At 38.1% G+C, this 23,625-nt stretch overlaps 1 protein-coding gene across 1 annotated transcript in view; it reads right to left on the bottom strand.

The window, feature by feature from the left end:
- The window catches only part of LOC150087618 (solute carrier family 53 member 1-like), a 252,879-nt gene that overhangs the window by 68,717 nt on the left and 160,537 nt on the right, over nucleotides 1-23,625 (bottom strand). The window contains exon 11 of the mRNA XM_090369888.1: nucleotides 3,430-3,577. Coding sequence (XP_090226014.1) covers nucleotides 3,430-3,577 — 148 coding nt within the window. The remainder of the gene's footprint in view (nucleotides 1-3,429; nucleotides 3,578-23,625) is intronic.

Here is a 23,625-nt window from a genome sequence, read left to right as displayed (position 1 = left end):
ATAATTATGCACTTATATATTCTCTGTTCATGCTTCTACAGTAGGTGCCTCGAAATTAGCTTCTCGGCAAAAACCACACTTTTCTTTTATTATGTGACCAAGACACTGTTGAAAAGCCCTAGTCCACTTTAGGAAGAAAGTTATTCAAATTTGTTTCTAAATCATTTTAACAATTTATTGTTGAACTATTACTTTCTGCAACCTTTTATTGATTTTATTTGACATAATAGCTTCTGTCATTCAGGGTTATGTGGTGGTGGTTTGATATGTTGGCAGATGCATTGGGGGTTCTTAGCTATCAATCACAGATGTGTCGAGCAATTCGTGCATCTTTGGGGGAGAGAAGTCATTAAATAATTTTAAGTTTTATTGAATTCAGGAGTTTGGCATGCTGAAGCATTCTACAAAAGAGCATTGAGATAAAGTCTCTTATATACTTCATAGCTTTGTTAATATTAACCTTTTATTTAGTATCATAAATAAACAGTAATTAAATTCCACAAATTGTATGAGACAGAAAAGGCAATACATAAAAATTTATACGCAAAATTCATTTTTAAATGAAGTAGTAGTAAAGGCATGTAGTTCTCCAGTGAGGCAAAGACAACTTAGTTGATTTCAACCCTTCTAAAACTCAGTCTTGTCTTATATCTCGCAAAAAGGATTCTTCTGCTCCAATACTTATCTTTAGTGACACTCCAATTTCTAGGCAAAATGATATATCTCTTTTGGGGATTACCCTGACTTTTAATCTCTCTTGGCACAAGCACATTACAAATATTGCTTCCTCTGCCTCTAAAAAACTTGGTTTTTTCTTTCGCTCTCTGCGTTACTTTTCTTCCAAACAGCTGCTCACTCTGTATAAATCGCAAATCTGCCCTGCCATGAAATATTGTTCCCACATCTGGGGTGGTGCCCCCAAAACCTCTCTCAGGCTTCTTGATTCCATTCAGAAGAGGGCAGTTAGGTTAATTAATGATTCATCTCTAACAGAGTCTCTCTCCACTCGCTTTCTCATAGACGTACTGTTTCTGCTGCATGCCTCTTCTACAGATACTTCCATGGGCACTGTTCTTCTGAATTGGCTTCTATAATTCCCGCTCTCTCTTTCAAAACACTCCGAACACGTGCCGCCACCAGCCAACATCCATTTACTGTCCAACTTCAACCCCACAGAACCAACTTTTCATCTTCCTCATTTATTCATTCAACTGCCATTTTCTGGAACAACCTTCCTTTATACGTATTTCCTGAAAATTACAATCTACAGAATCTCAAGTCTAATGTCAACAAATATCTTCTTTCATCTTTTCAACCTTCAATCCAAGCATTGTACTAAGTACTATAAGTTCTAATACCACCACCTCTTGTGTTTGGGGTTTTCATGAAAAAAATGAAATGCAAGCTTATGTAGTATCAGCCAAAAAAAAAAAAAAAAAAAAAAAACACACACCATTTCACGCATCCATTCCCTCTAAAGGAATGTCCAGTTCCTCCTTGATTTATTTAAGCTATCAACTTTCACAACAACAGATGTAAGTTTGTTCCAGCAATCAACTACCAGCTGGCTAAAAGCAAATTTCTGCACATCTATTCTATAACTGTCTTTCCTCAATTTGTTTATGCCCCCCCCCCCCCAGGTTTGTAATCTGAGCATTAGGAAGAAATCCATCAGCATTGAGCCTGCTCAATCCATTCAAGGTCATACACCTGAATCAGATCACCTTGCAGGTGCCTAGTCTCCAGGTGCTGCAATTTGCAGAACGCAAGCCTTTCTTGGTAACAGTAGCCCTTTGTTTCACTCACTAATCTCATTGCCTTTCTCTGTACACATTCCAGCAGCTCTACATTCTTCCTAAAATGAGGTTGCCAGACCTGTACGCAGTACTCAAGGCATGGCCCTCACCATTGCCTCTTTTTCCTACTAGCATAATTCCTGTATATCATTAACAATACCCCATACCTGCTCTGGCAGCCTGTCTGCACTGCTCTGAAAATTTTCATATCTGTCTGCACAATTACTCCCAGGTCTTTCATTTTCTACCACCCTAAGTCTACCACACAGTTGGTACATTTCTTTAGGGTTACTTCTATCCATATGCAGTACTTTGCATTTGTCAATGTTAAACTTCAGTTGCCACTTCTCAGCCCATTTCCAACTTTTCTAGATATATTAAATAAAACTTTGGTTCTGTTTAAAATTCAAATAATTAAAGAATATAACTGTGTAAAATAAAAACAGGGTTTCCATGTAAAATTAATGTATAGAAATAAAACAAACTTGAAACTGACAATATGAATTTCTCTCTAAAGAGAAGACTTTTTTTTAAATAGAGTAAACAATCTAAATTATAAAACTCTAAATAGTAGAATTTGTTACACAAGATATTTCAATTACATTTATAAAAATAAAACTATGCAGAAATGATAAAAATAAATGAACTTGATAAAATCATTGGCTCAATGGCCTTTTATTATTAGCCATATGGTGCAAGGAAGCCTGAGGCATATGCTGCACCAGCCAAAAAACACCTCAGTACCCTGAGAGAGAGAGAGAGAGAGAGAGAGAGAGAGAGAGAGAGAGAGAGAGAGAGAGAGAGAGAGAGATTAAAAAAAAGAAAATCACCAAAAAAAAAAAAAAAAAAAGAGAAGAATGATAATATCCAGCTCAGGACCCTGGGTGTGCCAAGCCCATACTTACCAGATGTGAGCCCCTGGGAATCAGTAAATAAAGTTATTAAATTAATGAAAGAATCCACATTAAAATCATTAATTAATTTGAATGTTTGCAATTGAGGCCTATCTGCCATACTTTTTTTTTTATAACTGATAAATAATCAGTGTTGTTGGGTGTCTTTGAAGGGTGCATGGAAATGTACAGCTGATAAGGTAGCCCCCCCTCTGAAATTAGGGGAGTATGTAAAGCATTATTAAAAAAGCCCCTTAAATTGGCCATGTCTCTATATGGAGATTATACCTCTTGAGGTAAGCCAAATACTGATGTTTATAATAGTGAATTTTGTCATCCAGTCATAGCATTTGTTTCACAGCAGTATTTTTGAAATTTTCAGGTGCTGAGATTTGCAATGCAAAAGTGGGAGATCACAGAATCAAAACATATTCCAAGACTGGTGCAACCAAACTTAGGTGAAGTATTTTGTAAAATGAAGGGGAACAAGTGAGGTAGGCAAAATGTCTCAATATAATAAAATATTGCAATATTTCTATTTGGTTACAACATTCTATTACAGTTAATGTAAGATATAAAAGATCCATTAGAACAAAGATTAATCCCTAAATCCTTTAACAAATATTCTGAATTATAATGGCTAATATTCTGAAGTTGTTTTAATATTAGCAATAACAATATTTAAATTATTGCTTCTTTACTATAAAGAAAGATTAAAAAATAACATTTAAATTACTTACCACTATTTTCTATCCAGTCAGAACTGCTAATGTAGAAACAGAGAAAATACTGGAAGTCTACAAATACTGGCACTAAACTATTGAGCTGATCAGCCAACCAAAAGTCAGCAAATCCCACATAGAAAAATGGAGCTGCTATCACTTTTCCCTAAGTAAGTGGAAAAAAAAAAAAATTGGCATTCAGATTAGAAAATCAAATATTCTTAAAGCCATTAAAAGGCTTGATACTAATTTAAGAAATTGAAAATATTATTCAATTAAAATGCAATCTGGTTTGCAAAACAAGAAATTTTATTATAAATTAAAGAATTTAAAACTTTTAGAATGTGCCAGAAGTGTTCAACTTGTTCATGTAAACATGTATACTCTTTAGTGTTCTATGCTGATGTTTAACACTCATCCACTCTACCTATCTCACAAAAGAGCTATACAATTCAGTGATCAGTTGTCTTCCTTCATAATACACTTAATGAATTGTCTGACATGTTTAATTTGTAAATAAATCCAGACTCGGCATGTTCAAATTAGCTATAAATGCACTCTTTTTCAATTACAGACTGTTGCCATGCATAAAGGGCTAGGGATAATTTTTGGCTTGACATCTACAAGTGTCCCCATATGGATTATCTGAGTAAAAAATTACTCAACATGGTTATTCAAATAACAACTTCAAAATTTTATTTATTAAAGACATTCCATTTAAAAAATACATCAGCAATGGAATAGTGTTTTCTATTCTGCACCAGCAAACTAGAAGCTTGTTATCTTAGAAACACATTCTAAATGGTTAAATTACATGATATTGTCAAATAATATTTACTGTTACCCTATTAGCTTTATAACTTTCAAACCAACTGTTCTAATTTATGGTCAGTTACAGGAGTCATTCCTCAAAGATTCAAGATGCTTTGTCCTATGGCCAGTAAGATTATGGATTGTAATATTTCCCTTCCAAAATGAAAAAAAAAAAATATTAATGCTTTAAATTAACTTCTCTTAACCTCTTGGCTTAGTCACGGAAAAGTGTTATATCGTGAAGCAATTGCTTTTAACTGCGACATGAAATCGATATTTTTATGACAGAAAAAAGGGAAACCAATAAAACAACCATCAAATATGGAGTGCCTGTTTAATCTTGCAATTCTTACAGAGAGGGTGGTGCAAATGGGGGGATGCCAGACGTCCCGCAATGCGCGGGACAGTCCTGCACAAGAGTGATTTGTCCCACGCCCCGCATAAACATTTAAATATCCCGCAGGTAAAAAAAAATTAACAGATTTTGACTGTAAAATAATAAAATAATGCCATAAAAAGTGATGGATGCTGTTATGAAATGTATTTCTTTCCTAATATGTATGAATTTCAGACATTGGTGGGCTAGTTGCACACTGATGGTCACAGGACGTGTTAGATGTCAGGGAATCCCCTCGAGCTGCTCGGGGATTTTTAGACGTAAGCATCTGTGTAAATAGTGTGATCAACGATGTCACTGCTGTCTGGTGGTTTAAGCTAGGTATATCTCTAGTGTGTGTGTTTATCTTTCATTATAAAAAGAATAAAAATTATTTTGACATCTGTCTAATCAGTTCAGCTGCTGTAGGAATTGTTACCTATATAAGGTAAATTTCATTTAATTTGTTTGAATTTGTCTTATTAAATTAAAAATTAATTTTTAGTCTAATGATGAGTGCTTGACATAAAGATAGAAATAGGTTGATTCTAAAAAATTTGGAGTCTGAGTTGATGATAAAACAGAATTTCAGAATGAATTGTACGGAATTACAATTTTTTTCAAAAAAATTGAGGTTTAGTCATTCTTAATGAAGTGAAATCAAGTGATAAATATTGAATAATTTTTAGGATTATAGTATAAATAAAAATTTAACTCAATTATTTTTGTTGTTTTTTTTATTAAATACATTTTTAAATGGTCAAAATGAAGTTTAGAAATTAAAAATGATATGTCAAAATCGTTAATTGTGAAAAAATATTCTTGAGAAAAATTGCTGCATTTTTTAAAATTTTTGTCCAGCAAGACCTAATTTGAAATCTGGCAACCCTGGATGCATTGGATGTGCTGCACCAGAGTCCCCGATCTAGGGGACCCAATCGAGGGTGCTATCAGTCACAGCATAAATAACGGGGGCCCTTAACTCCTTTTGCATCTGGGCCCCCAAGTACCTTTTCACGGCCCTGCTTACAGACATTTTTAGTCATTTAAATGTTCTTCATTTAAAACTACATGGAAAGGAAAATTGGTTTCTGATTTGTATGGTGATATCAAATCATTTCAGAAGAAATTGTTATTTAAATCCCAAACAGAACAAGACAATTTAGTTCACTTTGAATGATGTACCGAGTTAAAAGAAAAACACATTTCTAAAGAATCATTGCCCCCTCATTATTACAATTACTTTATGAGTTTGAAAGTCTACTTCTATGGCCAGAAACTATCCTAGCTTGCAACTTGAAATTATTGACCTTCAAGCCAAAACACAATTTAAAAACAAGTACATGGACTGCAAAAATAAACTGCTTGAATTCTACAAGGCTCTCCCATCTGAAGACTTTCCTCTAATAAAAGAAAATTAGATGAAAATGGCTACTTTGCTCAGATCAACATACATTTCTGAGCAAATTTTTTCATGCATGAAATCAAATAAATATTTAAAAAGAAACAGAATAACAAATGAGCACTTTCATTCTGTATTGAGAATTGGCATCATAAATTTTCAACCAAATTTTGAACAATTATCAAAAATATCGAGCCTCAATCATCTTATTAAATGTTGTGTATTGTACTTAATAAAATTTAAATATTTTCAATTCTAGATAATTATATTTATTTATCTTAATATTGAAAAGCAATGATCCTTTTCAGGTTGTAAATTTTCTAAAGCCAGCAGTTTTAGCAAAAGTAAGGTATTTTTAAAAAAAACAAAAAACATTTAAATAAAATCTAAAAAATAAATCACTGACATGGATATGTTACCCATAAAAGTGTTGGAATTTGCATTTTTTATACATACATCCTGAAAATAAAAAACGGTAACATGAAAACAGAAATTACACGTAACAAGATACGAAAAATGTACCATACTAATTTTTCTCGACTCGCTCAGTGAGGCCCGCAACACAAATCTAACTTTGAATATGGCCCCTGTACAGGAAAAGATTGGACACCACTGGTAAAAGGCAATGGTCAGGCCACACCTTGATTACTGCATACATATCTGGAGGCTTCATTTTAGGAAGGATGTAGAGCTGCTGAAATGAGTACAGAGAAGAGCAACAAGGTTGGTGAGGGGAACAAAGGGTTACTCTTAGAAAGAAAGGCTTATTCTTTCTAAGCAAATTGCAGCATTCGGAAACTAGGCACCTGTGAGGTGATCTGATTGAGGTGTATAAGGCCTTGAATGGTTTGAGCAAGTTCAATGCTGATGGAATTTTCTCTTGCTCAGATTACACACTTGAGGGAGCATAAATTCAAATTGAGGCATTAATAAAAAAAAAAAAAAAACAGTTGTAGAATATATCTGTGGAAATTTGCCTTTAACCAGAGGGTGGTTGATTAATGGAACAAACTTCCATCTGTTGTGGAAGATGATAGCCTAAATAAATTCAAGAAAGAACTGGACAAACTTTTAAAGCAAATGGAGAGTTAAATGGAAGTTTTTTTTGTTTTTTTTTTGGCTAATGCTGTATAAGTTTGCTTTTATCATATGTTTCAAACCTGCCCTAAATGTTCTGTTTAGGGCAGGTTTGAAATCTGTAGAGCGAGTAGATGTTTAGAAGAAAAGTAAATTTGAGAATGAAAGAGAAAACCCAGTTTCTTAGATACAGGAAGCAATTTATGTTTATCAAGATAAAGAGATTAGAAGTCAGAGTAATCCCTAATAGAGATATGTGATCTTGTCTAGAAGTGTAGTATCATTGAAAAAAATTATACAAGCAGAAGTTTGCTTTTTGCAAGATAAGACATAACCAAGTAAGTAGATATTACTTAGTATCGGTAACGGTATCAAATCCACGTGTCACAAATTGAACGAGAGGTCTTTTAACCAAATTTAGTCGATTTATTAACCAATTGTTATATCAAATTATCTTCTATAAGTAGATTATAGATCTAGTCAGGATCCTTAGTTTATTCTAAATTGAGATAGCGAGATTTCGAAGCTAATCAATACTTACGAGTCCGTAGAAATACCGTTCGTAAATTCCCGCCATTTTTACACGATAGCATAAGCTTAGTGTAGTATACTGCATAATATAATATTGTCAATTAATCAGTAAATCTATTAATCTTGATAAACTTTATTGTCAATTAAATTGTATTTTTAACTCTATAAATATATATAACGACTTAATCGTAACAAATAATTAATACATAACTATAGTGGTACACGTGATACGGAAGTTGTATAAAGGGAACACTAGATACCGAAAAAAAAAAAAAAAAAAAAAAAAAATATATATATATATATATATATATATATATATATATATATATATATATAACATAACTGTTTTGGGATATAACTTAAGGATTTAATTTTTGTTTTAAATTTTATTGAATTAAATTGGAATCATGACTCTGACCAGAGCAGCAAAGCAAAAGGCTCAAGCTAATGGGAGTGCTGTGGTTCAGGGGAGAACTGGGGGGGGACAGTTGCCCTCTGAATCACAGTCTATTAAAATGCACTGTTTGCTTGATGTTTGCGGAGCAGTCGGATACGGGACATGATACTGCCAAGGGGGATGTCTTTGTGTGTGCACGATGTAAGGAGTGCAAGGAAATCAGGCGACAACTCAGCGTTGTTATGGGCCTTTATGAGACCTTGAAGGACAGGGTGGATGGCCTCGAAGCAAATAAATTGAGGGGCCCATCAAGCTCTCAGCTGCCCACATCAACGCCAGAGCTTGCACTTGGTCATCAGGCAACACAGGGGCAGCCCCCTAGGCAGAATGCGCTGGTCCCACAGGAACTAGTAGTTGTTGGTGACTATTGTCAGGGAAACGGGGAACATGCTTTGTAAAAAGGATAGGTGGAATAGGACCAGGGTATGTCTGCCAGGGGCAAAGGTTGATGACGTTGTAGAGCGGATATCATCTTTTAAGGGCACAAAAGGTGATATAGTTGTACACGTTGGCACTAATGATATTAAGAGTAGGAGACCGGCGGAATTACTTAGCAAGTACAGGTCACTGTTGAAAAAAAGCCGTGAATTAGGGTTGAACTTGAAAGTGTCTGCAATTCTGCCCAGGCACGATAGGAGGGAGTATATGATGAGAGCCTTGTCGATCAATTTGGCCCTGGAGGGATTGTGCAAGGCTCAAGGGGTAGAATTTTTTTCAGCCTGGACTGTACTTGTTAACAGGAGAGATTGCTTCTACAGGGATGGGATACACTTAAATAGAAAGGATGCAAGAATTTTTGCTGATGCTGTCGAGGCAGTGTTAGGTGGGTCGGAAAACTGCTAGTTGGGGGGGATACAAGGACTAATAGATTAACAGTAGCCACTGGCAGAGGTGGAAGTGATTCTTGCACTGCTTCTATTCAAATGAGAAGAAGTCTGAAAAACAAGATGCAGGATATTTCAGAGACTGCTGGTAGTCATTGCGTTACAAGTAAACACATGGGTTGTGTTAGGGTAGCTAAGAATAGAAACAGGTGCATGTATACCTGCGTGTACACCAATGCTAGGAGTTTGGTAAATAAATTTGATGAATTTGAGGTATTGCTCAAAACATCAAAGGCAGATATTGTTGGGATATCAGAGACGTGGTGTCACAGATATAAGTAATGCGGAACTGGAATTTGGGGAATACAATGTATATAGAAAGGATAGACAGGACAGGAGGGGAGGAGGGGTTATGCTATTAATTAAGAAACACATAAAGTCAAAGGAAGTGAAGCCAGTTGACATCGATGGACAGGGCAGTGTCGAGTCAGTTTGGTGTGACATAAGCATAGGGAAATCAAAATTGAGAGTAGGAGTGTGCTATAGGCCTAATGACTCTGATGAGTATAATAATATATTGTACAGGGAAATAGAGTGGGCCAGTAAATCAGAGAGTCTTATAATGGGGGATTTTAATTTCCCAGATATTGACTGGAATTTGTGGGTTGGTCACTCGCACACTAGCAAGGCTTTTGTGGATTTATTGGATGATTGTTTTCTACATCAGCATGTTCGTGAGGCAACAAGAGGGAGCAATACTCTTGATCTGATTATCAGTAGTGATTCTTCATGCATTAAGAACCTGCAGATAAATGAACCACTAGGTGGCAGTGATCACAGTGTGTTGAAGTGGGATTTACTCAAGGAGGCAACTACCATCACAGGTAAAGGGAAGGGTTTTTGTTTTCGTAAAGGCGACTATGATGGTCTGAGACAGTATTTAAATTCTATACAGTGGGACCAACTGATGATGTTACCAACAGCAAACTCAAAATGGGAAGCATTCAAGGAACTAATCTTGGTGGCTACCAGGCTTTACATACCAACTAAGAAATATTGTTCAAGGTTTAGGCCTAAATGGTTGTCAGATGGACTAATGAGACATGTGGCAGAGAAGAAAAATGCATGGGATACATACAAATTAATGGGTGACATGGAAGCCTATGATAGATATAAGTTGGTCTGTAACCAAGTCACAAAGGAGATTAGGCAGGCAAAGGCAGACTACGAAAAATCCTTGGCAAAGGATGCAAAGAAAAACAGAAAGGAGTTCTTTACATACTTGAACTCGAGAAGGAAAGGGATGAATCAGATTGGTCCACTGGATATTGATGGTTCAACAGTTGAGGATCCTGCTCAGGTGGCTAACAATCTAAACGAGTATTTTGCATCTACATTCACGCATGAGGAGTTATTCAGGAAGGAGAATGATGTAGGTAAAGTAAACATTGGCAGTGAGCTGGATGATTTTGTAATAACTGAGAGGAAAGTGGAGGAGAGATTGTTGAGGATAAACATAAAAAAGGCACCTGGGGTGGATGGGATCTATCCAGTTATATTAAAGGAGGCAGCAAAGGAAGTATGCAAACCCCTAGCCGTAATTATGAGAGCTTCTTTGGACTCAGGGGAGGTACCCATAGACTGGAAATGTGCAAATGTGACCCCAATTCACAAAGGAGGATCAAAGGCTGACACAAATAATTATAGACCTGTTAGTTTAACTTCTGTTCCAGGTAAATTAATGGAGGCACTGGTTAAAGAAGCACTGCAGGATCATCTAGACAGGAATTCAGTTATAGCTCAGACGCAGCATGGTTTTGTTAAGGGCAGGTCTTGCCTGACCAATTTGATTGGATACTATGATGTAGTCACAAAAGAACTGGATACAGGGAATAACTTTGATATTATATATTTGGATCTTAGAAAGGCTTTTGATACTGTTGCACATGGAAGACTGCTGCACAAATTGGAGCAGTGTGGCATTGGAGGCAAATTGCTGCTATGGATAAGGGGATGGTTGAGTGGCAGAAGACAGAGAGTGGTAATCAATGGACACTGCTCAACGTGGACTAATGTTATTAGTGGAGTTCCTCAAGGTTCAGTGTTGGGTCCATTGTTGTTTTCGGTGTTTATGAATGATATTGATGATGGGATATCAAGTTTAATGTCTAAGTTTGCAGATGATACAAAGGTTGGCAGGGTCGTTAAGGACACTACTGACGCTATGCTGCTGCAACAGGATCTGGAAAGGTTGAACAGATGGGCTGAGAGGTGGCAAATGAAGTTTAACATTGACAAATGTAAAGTACTACATATGGGTAACAGTAACCCCAGAGCAATGTATCAACTCTGCGGTACTACACTGACAGTGGTGGAGAATGAAAAGGACCTGGGGGTAATTGTGCAGGCAGATATGAAGTTCTCTGAGCAGTGCAGACGAGCTGCAAGAGTAGCTCATGGTGTCTTGTCAATGATATACAGGAATTTTTCTAGCAGGGATAAGGAGGTGATTATTCCCTTGTATAAGGCAATGGTTAGGCCACATCTTGAGTACTGTATACAGGTCTGGAGGCCTCATTTCAAGAAGGATGTAGAGCTGCTGGAACGGGTACAGAGAAGGGCAACAAGATTAGTAAATGGAACAAAGGGTTGCTCTTACGAAGAAAGGCTTAAGTTTTGCAAATTACAGAGTCTGGAGACAAGGCACCGGCGAGGTGATCTGATAGAGGTGTATAAGGCTTTGAATGGTTTGAGCATGCTCAATGCCAATGGGATTCTTCATCTTTCTCAGAATAATCACCTCAGAGGGCATAAATTCAAATTGAGGAAGGACGGATGTCGGATAGATGTGCGGAAATTTGCCTTTGGCCAGCGGGTGGTTGGTTGGTGGAACAGACTTCCATCACTTGTTGTTGAAGTTGATAGCCTAAACAAATTTAAAGCTCAACTGGACAGGTATTTCGAACGAACGGAGGGGTGAAATGGGAGAGGGTTTTTTTTTTTTTTTTGGCTGATGCTGAATAAGCTTGCTTTCTTGCATCATATGCCTCTACTAATGCTAATGCTAAGTTTTAGAAGGATTGAAATTAACTAAGTTATCTTTTCCCCTGCAGACAATTACCTGGAGATCAGCAATTAAACTGGCAGTGAATATTCAAAAGTTGTTTGTGTAGGGCAAGGTTTCTCAAACTGGAAGATGGAATCCAAATGTCCAATCATCAGCAAAACTATGGATAGGATTTCCAATAAATGGAAACAGGTCATTAATATAAAAGAGAAAAAGGGCAGGAGAAAGAACTGAACTTTGAGAAACACCAGCATTAGTAGAAAAGTTAGAAGACAGCAAACCATCTACCATAACCCATAGCAAGAAGTCAGAGAGAAAACTGTATACTCAATAATATAAACACTGCAATCCATAAGCTGGAAGCTTCTTTAGAAGACCTTTATGCCAAACACATTCAAAAGGTTATGAAAAAACACAACCCAAAAGGTTATATATATTTATGTATACCATCCATTGTTGATATACAAACTATGTATACCAACAATGGATTGACACTCATGCAATCCACTTTGACAATCATTGATCAGATGAATTTTAAAAAAAAGAGAGGCGCAATACAATGATAATTGGAGTAACTGTCACCACATAAGGATTTGTCACCCTTTCTAGAAACTGACAGGAAATGAACAAATTTCCAAGCAGAAGGAAAAACACCAGTGGAATAGGAAAGTGTTAGAATAGGAGTAAACTGAGGAGTACACAAGTGGAGAAATGACATCAGGACCTGAAGCTTTCTTAACAAAGATTCTTCTGACACCCTTTTGATGCAAAACCTCAAGGAGGCACTGAGTGGAGTATACTGGGTATGGGTATTAGTATAGGCATATGATGCAAAAAAGCAAGCTTATGCAGCACCAGCAAAAAAAGGGAAAAACCTCACATTTTACCCCTTCATTTGTTCCCAATGCCTATCCAGCTCAGCCTTAAATTTATTTAGGCTATCAACTTCCACAAACCAACTACCCACTGGCTAAAGGCAAATTTCCACACATCTATCGTACATCTGTCTTTCCTCAATTTATATTTATGCCCTCTCAGGTGATTATTCTGAGCAAGAGGCAGAATCAAATCAGCATTGAGCAACTCAAACCATTCAAGGCTTTATACACCTCTATCAGATCACCTCACCGGTGCCTAGTCTCCAGACACCGTAATTTGCAAAACTTAAGCCTTTCTTCGTAAGAGCAAGCCTTTGTTCCATTCACTAATCTTGTTGCCCTTCTCTGTACTCGTTTCAGCAGCTCTACTTCCTTCTTGAAAGTAAGAAGCCTCCAGACGTATACAGTACTCAAGGTGTGGCCTGACCATTCTCTTATACAAGGGAATAATCATCTCCTGATTCCTGCTAGAAAAATTCCTGTATATCATTGATAATACACCATGAGCTACTCTTGCAGCCCGTCTGCACTGCTCAGAGAACTTCATATCTGTCTGCACAATGACCCCCAGGTCCTTTTCATTCTCTACCACTGTCAGTATAGTACCACAGAGTTCATACATTGCTCTGGGGTTGCTGTTTCCCATTTATAGTACTTTACATTTGTCAATGTTAAACTTCATTTGCCACCTCTCAGTCCATCTGCTCAACCTTTTCAGATCTTTTTGCAGCAGCATAGCGTCAGTAGTGTTCTTAACAACCCTGCCAACTTTTGTATCATTGGCAAACTTGGACATTAAGCTTGATATACCATCATCAATATTATTTATAAATACAGAAATCAATAATGGACACAACACTGAACCCTGATGGACTCCACTAATAACATTAGTCCACAATGAGCAGCGTCCACTGATTACCACTCTCAACCACCCCTTTATCCATAGCAGCAATTTGCTTCCAATGCCACACTGCTCCAATTTGTGCGGCAGTCTTCCATGTGCAACAGTATCAAAAGCCTTTCTAAGATCCAAGTATATAATATCAAAGTTATTCCCTGCATCCAGTTCTTTTGTGACTGCATCATAGTATCCAATCAAGTTGGTCAGGCAAGACTTCCCTTTAACAAAACCATGATGTGTCCGAGCTATAACTGAAGTCTTGTCTAGATGATCCTGCAGTGCTTCTTTAACCAGTGCCTCCATTAATTTTCCTGGAACAGAAGTTAAACTCACAGGTCTATAATTACTTATATCAGCCTTTGATCCTCCTTTGTGAATTGGGGTCACATCTCCAGTCTATGGGTACCTCCCCCCGAGTCCAAGGAAGCTCTCATGATTATGGCTAAGGGTTTGCTTACTTCATTTGCTGCCTCCTTTAATATAACTGGATAGATCCCATCCACCCCAGGTGCCTTTCTTGTATTTATCTTCAACAATTTCTCCTCCACTTTACTCTCAGTTATTACAAGATTATCTAGCTTACGGCCAGAGTTGAATACACCTCTGGCATTCCCCTTGCTGAATAACTCCTCATGAGTGAATGTCGATGCAAAATATTCATTTAGTTTGTTAGCTACCTGAGAAGGATCATGAACATTTGAACCATCGATATCAAGTGGACCAATCTGATTCATCCCCTTCCTTCTAGAGTTTACATAAGTAAACTCTTTGCTGTCTTTCTTTGCATCCCTTGCCAAAGATTTCTCGTAATTTGCGTTCACCTGCCTAACCTCCTTTGTAACTTGGTTACAGATCAACTTATATCTATCATAGGCTTCTGTGTCACGTGTAAATTTATATGTATCCCATGCATTTTTCTTCACTGCCATATGTCTCATTAGTTCATCTGACATCCATTTAGGCCTGAACCTTGAACAATATTTCCTAGTTAGTATGTAAAGCCTAGTAGCTTCCAAGATAAGTTCTTTGAATGCTTCCCATTTTGAATTTGCTGTTGGTAACAACATCAGTTGGTCCCACTGTATAAAAATTAAATACTGTCTCAGACCACCGTAGTTGCCTTTACGAAAGCAATAACTCTTCCCTTTACCCCTGAGAGTAGTTACCTCTTTGAGTAAATCCCACTTCAGCAGACTGATCACTGCTACCTAGTGGTTCCTCTATCTACAGATTCTTAATTTTTTTTTTTTTTTTATGAGAACCCCAAACACAAGAGGTATTAGAACCTATAGTACTTAGTACCATGCTTGGGTCGGAGGTTGAGAAGACAAAAGAAGATATTTGTTGATATTGGACTTGAACTTCTGTAGATTGTAATTTTCAGGAAATACGTATGAAGGAAGGATGTTTCAGAAAACGGCAGTTGAATGACTAAATGAGGAAGATGAAAAGTTGGTTCTGTGGGTTTGAAGTTGGACAGAAAATAGATGTTGGCTGGTGGCGGCACGTGTTCGGACTGTTTTGAAAGAGAGAGCGGAAATTATAGAAGCCAATTCAGAAGAACAGTGCCCATGGAAGTATCTGTAGAAGAGGCATGCAGCAGAAACAGTGCGTCTATGAGAAAGCGAGTGGAGAGACTCTATTAGAGATGAATCATTAATTAACCTAACTACCCTCTTCTGAATGGAATCAAGAAGGCTGAGAGAGGTTTTGGGGGCATCACCCCAGATGTGGGAACAATATTCCATGGCAGGGCGGATTTGCGATTTATACAGAGTGAGCAGCTATTTTGAAGAAAAGTAATGCCGAGAGCGAAAGAGAAAACCAAGTTTTTTAGATGCAGAGGAAGCAATATTTGTAATGTGCTTGTGCCAAGAGAGATTAGAAGTCAGGGTAATCCCCAAAAGAGATATATCATTTTGCCTAGAAATCGGAGTGTCACTAAAGATAAGCATAGGAGCAGAAGAATCCTTTTTGCGAGATATAAGACAAGATTGAGTTTTAGAAGGGTTGAAATCAACTAAGTTGTCTTTGCCCCACTGGAGAATTACCTGTAGATCAGCATTTAAGGAATTGACAGCATATTTTCGAGAACTTGAAGCTGATTCAGCTGGACAAGGTTTCTCAAGATGGAAAGTTGAATGCAATGTGCTATCATCGGCAAAACTATGGACAGGATTTCCAGTCAATGGAAGAATGTCATTGATATTCAAGAGGAAAAGAGTTAGGGAAAGAACTGAACCTTGGGGGACACTGGCATTAGTGGAGAAGTTAGAAGGCAGAGAGCCATCTACCATCACCCTCAGTGAGCGATAAGAGAGAAAACTGGATAACCAATTACTAAAAACAGTTGGCAAACCAGAAGATGGAAGCTTGTTTAGAAGACCTTTATGCCAAACACGATCAAAAGGCTTTGAGATGTCAAGAGCAACTACTTGTGTTTCACCAAACCTTTCCATTGTTCGGTGAAGAGTTATTTATATTTCTGGCTTATGTTATCCATAAATGGGTAACATAAGCCAGAATATCACCAGTGGATCGACACTGACGGAATCCATACTGGCGATCGTTGATCAGACGGAAGGTTTCTAGGTAGTTTAAGGGTTGGCAGTTAATTGATTTCTCCATTACTTTAGAAAGAGTAGAAGTAATTGCAATGGGACGATAATTGGATGGGAGGGATTTGTCACCCTTTTTAGGAACTGGCTGGATATGAGCAAATTTCCAAACAGAAGGAAAAACACCTTTGGAATAAGAAAGTGAAAAAAGGCGGCAAAGAATAGGAGTAAGTTCAGGAGCACAGGTTTTGAGAACAAGTGGAGAAATACCATGTGGACCTGGAGCTTTCTTAGCATCAAGATTCGTCAAAATCGTTCTGATATCCTTTTGACGGAAGACCACAGGAGGCATTGAATGGAGTGTGTTAGGAATGGTGGGAGGTGTTTTACCAAGATCATTAATACATGAGCTCAAAGAAAAATGGGATGCTAGCAGGTCAGCTTTATCTTTGGCTGAAGTGATAACAGAACCATCTGGTTTGGACAGAGGTGGGAGCAGAGATGGGCAAAAGTTGCGGCCAATAGCTTTGGCAAGAGACCAGAATGCTCGGCTACCATTAGGGCAAGAAGCAAGTTTTCTACTCCTAGCCTGTACAAACTCTAGTCTGGACTGATTGATAACTGCTTTACAATTGTTGTGAGCTTTGGTGTAGGCAGAAAATGAAACTGAAGAATAAGAAACAAGCCAATTACGATACGCAACATTCTTCTCTTGGACAGCCTTAGCACATTTATTGGAAAACCAAGGTTTAGATAAAGGACGAGATTTTAAAGTGGAGTGTGGGATAAAGGATTCCATTCCTGCAAGAATAATTTCACTGACACGATCTGAGCAAACGTTGACATCAAAAGTTTTGAAATAGTAATCAGACCAAGGAAAAGAAGAAAAGAAGTCTCATAGGTCATCCTATTTTGCATTCTTGTAATGCCAAACAATACGAGGTTGGGAATAGCCATGAGATAAAGGTTCCATTGGAGAAGAGACAATCACCAAGTTGTGATCTGAAGTGCCTAAAGGACCTCTCACTTGAACCTTGTACTTAGAAGGGTTGTTTGTGAGAAAAAGATCAAGCGTATTGGCTGTATGATTAGGATTGTCCAGTATTCTTGTAGGTAAATGAACAATCTGTGCTAGTTCATTAGTAATTGCAAAAGCCTCAGCATCTCGACCTGCTGGGTCGGTGTGACTAGAAAACGGAAGCCAGCTGGAGTTGTGAACGTTAAAATCACCAAGGAAAATTACCTCGCTGTTAGGAAAGTTGGACGAGAAACTCAAGTTGCAAAGAGAGGAAGTCAAAGAGCTCCAAGTGATTAGTGGAGTTGGGAGAACAGTAGAGAAAACAGATGAATTTTACACAATGAGGTAGAGAGATTTTAAGCTAGAGAAGATCAAAGAGAGGAGATTCCAAATTGCCAAGTCTCTGACAGGGAATATCAGAACGGACATATGCACAAGTACCACCTTTGAGGCAAAGGAATCATACAGCAAATAATTTGGACATCTAAGATGAGCAGTAGTTGAATCAACTGATAACTAAGATTCAGTCAGAAAACGTACATGGTGTTTGGAAGACTGCAAGTGGAAATGGACATCGTTGAGATTGGAATTGAGACCACGTATATTTGTGAAATGAATTAGGAAGTCCTTGGGAGGTTTAGATCTTTTCGCAGATAAGCTTGCTCTATTATTTTACAATTCATGGTGTATTCAATAGTAAGAAAAAGTGGGTGGGACATGCTGTATGAAGGAATGAAATTTTTGGATATGGCGTACATGTGGTAAGAATATACCCAGATCCTTGACATAACGTGGCCTCGACAATGCTCCCCGCATACACACTACTCGGATTCCCTCCAGTCACTATCTGGCAGAGTAGAGGTAGCAAGATTATACACTAGCTGATCCGGAAGCCTCCTAGAGAGTTACCAATAGGTTTGGTCCGGTGTACTATCTAGCGGCCGGCCTGCAAACACCGTTTTAGAGCTGTACCCTCGAAATGTAAGTAATATTGGATCTCGCCACGACATTCATCATAACCTCAAAAATCATCAATCATACTGCATGATGGAAGAGATAGGGAAAGGTTGGCCAGAACTTAGCTCTAGAGACTAAACATGGGTTCCACCACTTCAAGCCTCCAATAAGCAAAGTGGTGGTATTTCACCAGTTGATGAGTCATCTACCACCTAGTACTGCCTGGTAACATAGAGGGGCGGCATTCCTCCATGTGGTGTGGGCGCCACACCTCGACCCCTGCTTACGTTGGTTCACACCTGGGTGGTCACCCACCATGTACTTGTGCATGAAGGTTATACCCAGGATTACTAACAGTCCCACCATCGTGAAGGTTCAAGCAGAGGATTTGGCTGTCGTAGACCGTCCGGACTTCGCCGAAATTGGGTCCACTTGACTTGAGTGTCACCCGAATATCAGTTCCATCACCATTTTAGACTCCCAGGTAGCAAGAACAGCTTGTCTGGCATATCTGAGAGAATGTCTGTGACAACCTCAAGGACCAAATATACTCCCTCCTATCGTGTCTGGGCAGAATTGCAGACACTTTCAAATTCAACCTTAATTCACGGCTTTTTTTTTAACAGTGACCTGTACTTGTTAAATAATTCTGTCGGTCTCCTACTCTTAATATCATTAGTGTCAACGTGTACAACTATCACCTTTTGTGCCCTTAAAAGATGATATCCACTCTACATAATCAACCTTTGCCCCTGGCAGACATACCCTGGTCATGTTCCAACTATCTTTTTTACAAAGGATGGTCCCTGTTTCCCTGAGAATAGAGTCACCAACAACTACTAGTTCCTGTGGGACCAGTGTATTCTGCCTTGGGGATTGCCACTGTGTTGCATGATGACCAAGTGCAAGCTCTGGCTTTGATGTGGGCTGCGGAGACCTTGATGGGCCCCTCACTTCAGATCCTTCGAGGGCATCCACCCTGTCCTTCAAGCTCTCATATAGGCCCATAACAACGCTGAGTTGTCGCCTGATTTCGTTACACTCCTTGCATCGCAAGCACACACAAAGACATCCCCTTGGCAATATCATGTCCAGTACCAGATTGTCCACAAACATCATGCAAGCAGTGCATTTTAAAAGGCTGTGATTCAGAGAGCAACTGCCCCTCTCAGTTCTCCTCTAAGCCACAGCACTCCCATTAGCTTGAGCCTTTTGCTTTGCTGCTCTGAGTAATGATTTTGATTTAATTTCAATAAAATTTCAATTTCAGTACAAAATTATAACCCTAAACTTGTATCCCAACACAGTTATAACGCTATATATATTTTCAGTATCAAATATTATCTACAAGTTCCGTTTATATAACTTCCTTTTCAAGTTATATATTAATTAATTACGTTAGTAATCTAAGTCGTTATGTATTTAGTTAAAAGTACAATTTAATTGACAACGAAGTTTAACAAAATTTATAGATTTTGCTGATTAACTGACAATATTATATTATATACTATACTAAACTAAAGCTATCTAGTTCAGCATATATCATTGTATCGTATAACAATGGGGGTAAATTACGAACAGTAAATCTACAGACACTGAAGTATTAATTAACTTCCAAATCTCTGTCTCAATTCAGAATAAACTAACAATCCTGACTAGGTCTATAAGCTACTTATAGAAAATAATTCGATGTATCAATTGGTTAATAAAGCAGCTAAATATGGCTAAAAAAACTTCTCGTTCAGCGGAGCTGCAACTTGTAACACGTGGATTTGATACCCTTACCGATACTTTTATGCAATTACAAGGCCGAGTAAAGAATAAATACACCAGATTAATCAAAAAAATCACAAAATAATGCTATATTACTAAATTTAAATCAAAAGTTTTAGAAAAATAATTTCAAATCAATAAATAAGAAAATCCACTTAGCGGCTTTGAACACGTCTGGCTCCCACTAGCCTCGTTAGCAGACCAGTATTCTACAACTGTCTTTCCAAAATTTGAATCTGTGCCCCCTCAGGTTCTTAATCTGAGCAAGAGGAAGAATCCCATCAGCATTTAGCTTGCTTAAACCATTCAAAGCCTTATACATCTCAATCAGATCACCTCGCAAGTGCCTACTCTACAGGCACTGCAATTTGCAGAACTTAGTTGTGCCTTTCTTGGTGAGAGAACAACTTTGTTCCCCTCGCCAATCTTGTTGCCCTTCTTTGTACTTGGTTCTAGCAACTCTACATCCTTCTTAAAATGAGGCCTCTAGGTGTGGCCTGATCATTACATAACAGGATAATAGATCCTTGTATAACAGGATAATCACCTCCCTGTCCCTACTAGCAAAATTCCTATATATCATTGACAAGACTCCATGACTTGCCCTGGCAGTCCCTCTGCACTGCTCAGCGAACTTCATATTTGACTACACAATTACCCCCAGGTCTTTTTCACTTTCCACTTCCCTGAGTGTAGTACTATACAGTTGGTAAATTTTCTTTGGTTATTGCTATCCAGTACTTTGCATTTGTCAATGTTAAACTTCAGTTGTCGCTTTTCAGCCCATTTGCCCAACTTACCTAGATCCAGTTGGAGTACCATACTATCTTTACTGTCGTTAACAACCCTGCCAACCTTTGTATCATCTGCAAACTTGGCCATTAAACCTGATAAATATACAAAACAACAATGGGCCCAACACCAAACCCTGGGGAATTCCACTAATAACCTTTGTCCATGAAGAGCAGTGTCCATTGATTACCACTCTGTTGTCTCACACTCAACCATCCCTTTATCCACTGTAGCAACTTACCCTTAATGCCATACCTCTCCAATTTGTACAGCAGTCTTCCATGTGCAACAGTATCAAAAGCTTTCATGAAATCCAAGTATATGAAATGAAAATTATTTTGGGAATTCAGTTCCTTTGTGACCACATCATAGTATCCATTGGACAGACAAGACCTCGCTTTAACAAACCCTTGCTGTGTCTTAACTATTACTGCAGTCTTTTCTAGATGATGCTGCAATGCTTCTTTAACTAGTGATTCCATTATTTTCCCTGGAACACAAGTTAAACTAACAAGTCTATAGCTACCTGTGTCACCTTTTGAACTCCCTTTGTGAATTGGTGTTACATTTGCACACCTCCAGTACATGGGGACCACCCCGAGTCCAAGGAAGCTCTCATAATTATGGCTAAGGGTTTTCTTACTTCTTTTGCTGCCTCATTTAATATAACTGGATAGATCCCATCCACCCCAGGTGCCTTTATGTTTAACTTCAACAATTTCTCCTTCACTTTTCTCTCAGTTATTACAAAATCATTTAGCTTTCTGTTAGAGTTTGATAAACTTCTTGCACTCCCCTCACTGACTAACTCCTCATGAGTGAATGTAGATGCAAAATACTTATTCAGTTTATCAGATACCCGAGTACGATCATCAACAGTCAATCCATCTATGTTAAGTGGTCCAATCTAATTCATCCCTTTCCTTCTAGAGTTTTCATAAGTAAAGAGCTCTTTGCTGTTTTTCTTTGCATCCTTTGCCAAGGATTTCTCATAATCTGCCTTCACCTGCCTAACCTCCTTTTGATTACTGACTAGTTTATATCTGCCATAGGCTTCTGTATCACCTGATACTTTATATGCATCCCATACATTTTTCTTCTCTGCCACAAGCCTCATTAATTCATCTGAAATCCATCTAGGCCTAAGTCTTGAACAGTATTTCTTAGTTGGAATGAAAAGCCTAGCAGCATACAAAATTAAGTCCCCGAAGCCTTCCCATTTAGAATTCAACATTGGTAACATCAGTTGATTCCACTTCATAGAATTTAAAAAAAAAAAAAAAACCTGTCTGAGACCCATGTAGTCACCTTTACGAAAGCAAAGCCCTTCTCTTTAGCCTTGATGGTAGTTACGCCTTGATGGTAGTTACATCTTTAAGTAATTCTTACATCAGTACATTGTGCTCATTGTCGCCCAGTGGTTCCTTCATATGCAAATTCTTAATGCATGAATAATCACTGCTAATAATCGGATCAAGAGTATTACCCCTCTGGTTGCCTCTCAACCATGTTTCTGTAGAAAAGTCATCCAATAAATCCACAAAAGTCTTGCTAGTGTGCGAGTGACCAATCCACAAGTTCCAGTCAATATCTGGAAAGTTAAAATTCCCCATTACAAGACATTCTGATTTACTGGCCCACTATTTCTCTGCACAATTGCTCATTATACTCATCAGATTCATTAGGCCTATAACATACAGCTACTCTCATTTTTCCTTTCCTAGTGCTTATGTCACACCAAACAGAATCAACATTGCATTGTCCACCATCAATTGGATGCACTACCTTAGATTTTATATATTTCTTAACTAACAGCATAACCCCTCCTCCCTTCTGTCCTGTCCATCCTTTCTGTACACATTGTACTCCCCAAATTCCATAAAATGTGTGACACCACGTCTCGTCTCTGATATTCCAATAATATCTGCCTCTGATGTCTTGACTAACACTTCAAACTCACATATTAACTATACTCCTAGCATTGGTGCAAGTAGTAGTAGCATATGATGCAGAAAAAAAAAAAAGCAAGTATATGCAGCATTAGCCAAAAAAAACAAAAAAAAAACATACCATTCCCTCCAAATGCCTGTCCAGTTCCTCCTTAATTAACCTATCAACTTCCACAAAGACAGATGGAAGTTTGTTCCAGTAATTAACCACCTGCTGGCTAAAGGCAAATTTCCACACATCTATTCTACATCTGTCCTTCCTCGATTTCAATTTATGCTCCCTTAGGTTCGTAATCTGAAAAAGTGGAAGGATCCCATCAGACTTCAGCTTGCTCAACCCATTCAAGGCCTTATACACCTCAATCAGATCACCGTGCAGGTGCCTAGTCTCCAGCCACTGCAATTTGCAGAACTTAAGCCTCTCTTGGTAAGAGGGATCCCTTCATTCCCCTCACCAATCTTGTTGCCCTTCTCTGTACACGCTCAAGCAAATCTACATCCTTCCTAAAATGAGGCCTAAAGTATACATGCACCTGTTTCTACTCTTAGTTACCCTAACACAGCCCATGTATTTATTTGTTCCACTGTAACTCCCAGCAGTCCTGGAAATCTCCATTATCTTGCTTTCCAGGCTGCCACTCATCCTAATAGAAGCAGTGCAAGAATCACTTTTGCCTCTGTCTGCAGCCATATTTAACCTTTTAGTCTGTATATCCCCCATACAAGAGTTGGAAGAAAAGTAGGATGATAGCAAGTTGGCATTATGTTTAGCTGAGGTGGCAATACAACTGTCAGGTTTTAATAGAAGTGGGAATACAGATGACAAACGGCTTTGGCAAGA

The sequence above is a fragment of the Mastigoproctus giganteus genome, chromosome 3, assembly GCF_048544385.1.
Source record: "Mastigoproctus giganteus isolate SK-2022 chromosome 3, ASM4854438v1, whole genome shotgun sequence".
NCBI lineage: Eukaryota > Metazoa > Arthropoda > Arachnida > Uropygi > Thelyphonidae > Mastigoproctus > Mastigoproctus giganteus.
Note: the sequence above shows the minus strand (reverse complement) of the source record. Positions and strands in the feature narration are given on the sequence as shown.